At 50.8% G+C, this 7,597-nt stretch overlaps 1 protein-coding gene across 6 annotated transcripts in view; it reads left to right on the top strand.

Moving 5' to 3' along the window:
• The window catches only part of NSDHL (NAD(P) dependent 3-beta-hydroxysteroid dehydrogenase NSDHL), a 36,742-nt gene extending 30,567 nt beyond the window's left edge, over positions 1–6,175 (top strand). For all 6 annotated transcript variants that reach the window (XM_017849791.1, XM_017849792.1, XM_017849790.1 and 3 more), the window contains 3 exons: positions 2,630–2,772; positions 4,382–4,484; positions 5,596–6,175. In XM_017849791.1, the coding sequence (XP_017705280.1) occupies positions 2,630–2,772; positions 4,382–4,484; positions 5,596–5,928 (579 nt within the window). In that variant the 3' untranslated portion in view covers positions 5,929–6,175. The remainder of the gene's footprint in view (positions 1–2,629; positions 2,773–4,381; positions 4,485–5,595) is intronic.
• Positions 6,176–7,597: the final 1,422 nt, after the last annotated feature.

Genomic DNA, 7,597 nt, shown 5'->3' with positions numbered 1-7,597 from the left:
AAAAAAAAAAAAAAAATACTATGAGAACAGAAAACCCTGTGTTCTGAGTGTTTTCTAGGAGTATTTTCCTTGTTTAAAGGTCACAGTTATCCCATCATCACCAGATTACAGATGAGGACTGTGGTGCACAGAGAGACTCAGAACCTTTCTAAAGCTGTGCAGCTAGGAGGTGGCTGACTCCAGGCAGTCTGTCTCCAGAGCCTACACTCCACCCTCAATGCCATGGGAGCTTCCTCCCTTGCTATGGGAATTTACAGCAGTTGCAAGTGTGCAGACAGGAATCAGGCTGGAGGCACCTTCCTAGTGGCACTCTCGCCCCTCCCTTACTTAGAAAACAAACAACGGAAGGATCTTGCTTTATTTTAAGGAAAAGTACTTTTCCACTTGGCAAAACAGCTTCATCAGAGGGCACCTGATTTTAGTGTGGTTGGAGTCAGCCGCAGTCGCTACCAAGCCTTCCGGCTGCCGGGGCGATGGGGCCCCTGACAACTGCTAGCTACAGATGGGGATTGTCACCCTGAGGCCATCCTAAGCTGCAGGCCAGGAGTGCTCCTGAGCCTGGGATAGCTCACCTTAGCTGGGTAGCTGTGAGTATACCCCTCCCAGGTGTGTGTACAGTGTATCACATCCACTGAGGTTTTCTTTCAAAGCCAGTACATACTGAACTGGAGCTGAACACTGACCTGGCTACCTGAGAGCCAGCTGCCTCCCAGCTGTTTGCTGTATTTTTTTTTTTTTTGAGATGGAGTCTCACTCTGTCGCCCAGGCTGGAGTGCAGTGGCATGATCTTGGCTCACTGCAACCTCTACCTCCCAGGTTCAAGCAATTCTTCTGCCTCAGCCTCCTGAGTAGCTGAGATTACAGGCATGTGCCACCACGCTCAGCTAATTTTTGTATTTTTAGTAGAGATGGGGTTTCACCATGTTGGTCAAATGGTCTCGAACTCCTGACCTCATGATCTGCCCACCTTGGCCTCTCAAGGTGCTGGGATTACAGCCATGAACCAGTGTGCCCAGCCTGTTTGCTGTTGCTTCAGCTCAGAAAGTCCTGGCAGAACTGGTCCACAGGGAGACACAAGGGCCACCCAGACCAGGGGTGGAGGCTTGACCTTTGGCAAGCCACAGTCCTGGCTTCAGACTATGCTATCTCGCTCCTTGGAGCACCCATGTGCTCGAACTTGGCCCGAAGAGTACTAAAGCCTCCATGCGCCTTGCAGGCAGTTCAGTCACCATGGAGGCCCTGTGCATTCTCAACCCAACATGCCGGATACTGACTGCCACCAGAGCTGAGCCCACCGAGGCTCAAGAGCTTCAAATGATGGCCTTGGCCCAGACCATCAGTGTCTCGCTTATATCAACTTTTGGGTTCTCAACTGGAAATAAGCAAAGCCTTCAGATGACTCTAGCAGTAACTCACCTGGAGCCTCCTTTCAGCCAAGGTTGACACCCACTGTTGGCTTTATAGCCTTCCTGCTGATCATAAACCAAATGTGATGGGGAGCTAGGACTCCTTCACCTCTCTTCCCTTTAGTAGTAGAGATGAGCTTTGGTGGAGGCCATTTGAGGGCTTATTTAGTCATTTCCTCCATCGCTGTGGAGACCAGAGGCCCCGGCGGGAAGAGGAGGGCCAGCTCTGGGAGTCTGTTGAAAGGAGGCAGCTTTTCCATTGTTGAGTAGCTTAAGATCACTGGGGCCAAAACATAGACCAGCACTTTGCTATCATAGAGTAGAAATTCAAGGTGACATGACAGCAGGAACCGTACTTACCAAGCATACAGACACGCACTGAAACAACTGACGTGGGCCATCTTGTGTAATTCGCATGCAGCCCCATCAAGGTAGGTACCTTTATGATCACCAGTTTTACCCGCAATAAAACAAATCCTTTGGGAAGTTTTGTTACTTTTGAGGCAAAACCCATTTCTCTGTACTTTAGGCTCTTGAGTTCTAGTTTGTCCATGAGGTCACACAGAAGACACCCTTTCCTCACAGTGGCAACAGGGGCACTGGCTCTGGACCAGGCACTGCTCTGAGGACTTTACATGTCTCGGCCTCCTTTGCCCCCCAGCTGCTGGCCTGTTTCTCTCCGGGCATGGTCTTCAGACCCTTCACCTTCTCTGACCTTCTTCTGGGCCCACTTGGGTTTCTCAGAGCCCTACCCTCGGAGGTGGTACTCAGAATTGCCCGGAACAGACCTGGCCTGGTGGAAACGTGGGCGGCACGTGCAGTTCAAGGCACTGGAGGCTCATGGCTAACTTGTTCACCAGAACCTTCAGATCTTTTCCACAAACTGCTGCCGAGGCATGTCTTCTGGCAGTGTTGGTGGATTTTAGCCTTTGAACCCAAACCGGGGCCTTCTGATTTGATCTTACCGGTTTTTGCCCGGCTGTCTGTCCTGCATTTTCAGATTTTGGTGTGAGGGTGGGTAGGGTGGAGAAGTAGCCCAGAATTATACCAGCCACTGATGTAGGTTGTCAGCTCAAGGCAGACCACTGCTCAGTGGCCACATGCCAGCAGAGTGTGTCATCTGTCTGTCCCCCATGAGTGGTGCTTCTCACCCAGTGAGGTACTCTCTTGGCTTGGGCCTAGGAATTTGCAATGAATGTGGTCCTTCTCCCACTCTCCTCTAGGCAGTCCTGGGTGCCAACGATCCTGAGAAGAATTTCTTAACCATAGCCATCCGCCCTCATGGCATTTTCGGCCCAAGGGACTCACAGTTGGTACCCACCCTAATTGAGACAGCCAGAAACGGCAAGATGAAGTTCGTGATTGGGTGAGTCAGCCCACAGCGGCTCTTCCCTAGTCCTTCCTGGTCCGTGCTCACGTTCAGAGAGCACTTGGCAGGAGCCAAGTGGCATTGTAGCTCTTTTCTTATGTGACTGTCTTGGTCCATGCAGGCTGCTGTAACAAAATACCTAATACTGGGTAACAAACAACAGACAGGTTGGAGGCCGGGAAGTCCAAGATCAAGGTGTTCCCAGATTGGGTATCCAGTGAGGCCCTGTTCCTCATGAGTGGCACCTTTTCACCATGTCATCACATGGTGGGAGGGGCAAACAGGCTCCCTTGGGCCTCTTTTATGAGAACACTAATCCCATTCCTGAGGGCAGAGCCCCATGACCTAATCACCCCTAAAGGTCCCTCTTCACAGTACCATTGCATTGGAGATGAAGTTTCAACAGATGAATGAATGTTGCGGGGATACAAAGATTCAGGCCATAGCAGTGACCTTGTCTACTGTCCTCTGTGTTCATTTCTTGTAGTTGCCATAACAACTTGCCACAAAGTAAGTGCTTAAAACAACAAATGGATTCTGTCACAGTTTAGGAGGCCAGAAGTCCACAGTTAAGATGTTGGCAGGGCTAGTGCCTTCCGGAGGTTCACAGGGAGCGTCTGTTCCAGGCTTCTGCCCTAGCTTCTGCTGGCTTCTGGCCATCCTTAGAATTCTATGCTTGGAGAGGCATCACTCCTGCCTCTGCCTCCCTTTCACATGGCTGTCTTCCTTGCTTTCTGTGTCCAAATTTCCCTCTTACAAGGACATCATTCCCTGGATTTAAAGCCCACCCTACTCCAGTATGAGCTCAGCTTAACTAATTGCATCTGCTGAGCCCCTATTTCCAAATAAGGTCACATTCACAAGGTCCAAGTGGACAGAAGCTTTGAGAGGATACTGTTCAGTCCAATGTACCCTCTCAGGTAGGCTGGGAAGGTATTTGTGACCCTGTCTGGAAATTGAAGAAACTGAGGCTCAGAGGGGAAACAATGGGCTCAGGGTCAAGGGCCAGGGCTTGACTCTCCTTGCATCTTGGAAGGCAGGTGGGGGGCATTACATTTCTCCTCGGGGAAAGTGTAGGTGGAGGGGCCTCCACAGGGGACAACAGTGTGACTCTCTCCCAAGTAGGCCTTCTCTTCCTTCATTTCCTCCTTCTCTCCTCTCTTTCCTCCTTTTTCCCTCTGCCTTGCCTTCCTGTTTCTCACTTAGCCTCACTGCTACCCTGACTTGTCACCTTGAAGGATTACAAGGAGACTGGTCAGTAAATGGGAGACCAGAGCAAGGCGTTGGCCCCGTGTCTCCTGGGAAGGGGCTGAAAAGCTGCGACCCAAATCGGGACAGGAGAGACAGCACCAGTGTTGGCCATGCTGGAATGGGTGGGCAGGTCCCCCAGCTTTCAGATTCCACTAACCCTGAAGACCCAGGAGTCCCGGCCCAGTGTACATCTTTAACCAGTACAGGCATCCATGAGTGCCTGGACTGGCCTTGCCAAGTGAGGTGGCAGCCATTCTGCAGGTCACAGTCTCTCAAATGCTGAGACTTGGGAGCAGCCCTGACCTTCGTGCAGGGGCTCCCAGTACGTATTCCATCATCCCTTGTGCACCTGCAGAAACGGGAAGAACTTGGTGGACTTCACCTTTGTGGAGAACGTGGTCCATGGACACATCCTGGCTGCAGAACAACTCTCCCGAGACTTGACACTGGGCGGGAAGGTAAGGCCTGCTGCCCCCGTCTCTGCACGGGTGCCTTTCTGCGGGTTTCTTCTTGCCACTGGATTTGCTGGCAAGTTGCTCCTGTGATCCTGTGTTGTGGAGGATCTGTATTAGGACCCCCTGTGCCAAGGTCAAGCCCCTCTGATCGAGCATGTGGTGTCACTGCAGCATCACCTCACTTGGGCAGCCAAAATTGGGGAGCTGATGAGCTGGGATTGTACAGACATTCAGGACACAGTCCTCTGTGGCCCCCTGACCTGGCTGCCCACCTGTTGGCGTGGCTCCTCGTGGCAGGAGCCCATGTACATTGGGCAGGGTGCTTGCTCCTCACCCTTTCTCCCACTCATTCCTCAGGTCTCTCCCTCCCTTGCTGTTTGGTCCTCTTTTATTCTCCTGAACCTCTACCGTTTTCCCACTGATAACTTTCAAAGAAGTTGGGAGTAGGTGGGTGTGGCTTTTTTTTTTTTTTTTTTTTTTTGAGACAATCTCACTCTTATCACCCAGGTTGGAGTGCAGTGGTGCGATCTCAGCTCACTGCAACCTTCACCTCACTGATTCAAGCGATTCTCATGCCTGAGCCTCCTGAGTAGCTGGGACTACAGGCCTGTGCCACCATGCTCAGCTAATTTTTTGTACTTTTAGTGGAGATGGGGTTTCACCATGTTGGCCAGACTGGTCTCAAACTCCTGACCTCAGGTGATCTGCCCGCCTCTGTCTCCCAAAGTGCTGGGATTACAGGCGTGAGCCACCATGCCTGGCCCGGGTGTGGCTTTTGATTTAAAACAAGCCCAACTCCGTCAAGAAATGTCATATGAGCAATTCATTGCATCCAAAGATATGTAGATGAGTTTTATGATGATTAACACTTATCGAATTAACAAATGTGCCTTTCCAAGTGCAATCTATGCTTCACTTAAAATCCTGGCTCACAGATAAAACTTTCATCATCTGCCCTTTCTACGCCTTAGCAGTTGTGCAATTGAGGGCAGGCCACATGGAACGCTGCAGCAGTTAGGCAGTGAGGATGCAATCTGCATGGGCTTAATAGATGCCTCAACTTTGGGCAGGTGGGGGTGGTGTTTCTAACTTCTTGTTCTTGTTCTCCCACCAGGCATTTCACATCACCAATGATGAGCCCATCCCTTTCTGGACATTCCTGTCTCGCATCCTGACAGGCCTCAATTATGAGGCCCCCAAGTATCACATCCCGTACTGGGTGGCCTACTACCTGGCCCTCCTGCTGTCCCTGCTGGTGATGGTGGTCAGTCCTGTCATCCAACTGCAGTCCACCTTCACACCCGTGCGGGTCGCACTGGCTGGCACATTCCACTACTACAGCTGCGAGAGGGCCAAAAAGGCCATGGGCTACCGGCCACTAGTGACCATGGATGATGCTGTGGAGAGGACCGTGCAGAGCTTTCGCCACCTGCGGAGGGTCAAGTGAGGGACACTGAAGGCTGGGCTCTCTCGACACGTTCCCCAACCAGTCACTCCTTCCCCTGTGGAGTGAAGAAATAACATCCTTCGAATGAGTTTGCTCTGAGCCTGTGACTCCTCCTGCTAGGCAGAGAGTGCACCCTACTACTTCCATGACCATAAAGGCAGTAAGAACAGATATATCCTCCTTCATGGAATTGGATTTGGATTTCTTGAAGCAGGCAGCTTCATATTATACTGATTTGTTCTCTGTCTTTTGTGTCTCTCTGTATATCCCCTCCCTTGCCCCTCTTCTGGGTTATACATTTCATTCCAGTGTCCTTATACATAATCAAGGAAGCTGTAGGAAGCTACAACGCATTTGTTAGTTGTGATGGAGAACCATTTCCATGCAGACCAATACTAGAGTGAAGCCTCTAGACTTTGTGCAAGATACTGCATCTTCAAAATATCCCGGAAGAAAAGCAGAAGTTGTTAACACACAGGTGAGACTTTACATGTACATTTCATACTGACAGTAAGCTTAGAGCAAAAGCTGAAAGCTGAAATGACTGTAATTCAGTCTCAGTTGCTTGTTCAACTCCTTACATGCTTCCGCATTCTCTTTCAGGTACATTGCCGTGCCTGCCTGCATTGTTTTTTGTTGTTGTCGTTGTAGAGAGAGTCTGAGTGTGTCTCTGTTGCCCAGCCCAGAGTGCACTGGCTAATCACAGGCCCAATCATAGAGCACTGCAGCCTTGAACTCTTGGGCTCAAGCAGTCCTCCCACCTCAGCCTCCTGAGAGCAAATGTGCCGCACCACACCAGGCTTGCACTGTTTTCACAAAACATTTATCAATAGAGTTCTGTTGTTTTTAGAGGCAAGGCAGTGATCCAGCCCAGTGGCACGCTGTTTGATCTGTTCAGCTCCTCTCCTAATGTGGGACACTGGGCTGGGTGACAGTAAGCCAGGGAAAAGGGGCTGCTTGCCTGCAGCTCACCCTCAGAGCCCTTCAGGCCTGTTTCCAAAGGGCGTAGCACAGAGGATGATTCCTCTGAATGAGGAGACACTGTGCTGCCCTCTGCTGATGGGACAGGGGGATATACACATAAATAAGACAGCCTTTGCCCCGAAGGCACTTAGAATCATGGACTCAAGATATGTTCACAAGCCCCTATAATGCCAGGCAGGACATGATACACACACTTAAGACGCGGTGGTTCATATTCACCTTCTGTCGGGGAGATGGTGCCTTGAGTCGGACCCTGAAGAATGGATAAGCAATCAAACTTACTGTTGGAGTTGGCATTTCAGGCCAAAGATGTCAGAGTGTCACAGTCAATGGCATGTCATAGTTTAAGTAGCAGCACGTTGTATTTGTTAGTGGTCCATGGGATATAATGGTGTCTTAGATTCAGTGAAGGACAGACATGCCAGCCTGGTTTGGGGTGGGAAGCCAGCCAGACTGATGGTGCAAAGCTGAAGGGGATGTACTTTTATCTCCTAGGCAGTGGGGGCCAAGCATCAAGGAAACCATCATGGCTCTTAGAGGCAACAAAGGCCCATGCAGTGATGGAGTTGGGCGGGGGCAGTGGGGTCGGGAGTAGAAATGAAGCCTTATAAGAAATGGCCTGGAAGGAGTCTGAGCTCAGCACCTGATTTCCTGTGGGGAGTGAGAGGGAGGGAGGAGGCCACTC

The sequence above is a fragment of the Rhinopithecus bieti genome, unplaced genomic scaffold (assembly GCF_001698545.2).
Source record: "Rhinopithecus bieti isolate Rb0 unplaced genomic scaffold, ASM169854v2 scaffold_33379, whole genome shotgun sequence".
Classification (NCBI taxonomy): domain Eukaryota; kingdom Metazoa; phylum Chordata; class Mammalia; order Primates; family Cercopithecidae; genus Rhinopithecus; species Rhinopithecus bieti.
Note: the sequence above shows the minus strand (reverse complement) of the source record. Positions and strands in the feature narration are given on the sequence as shown.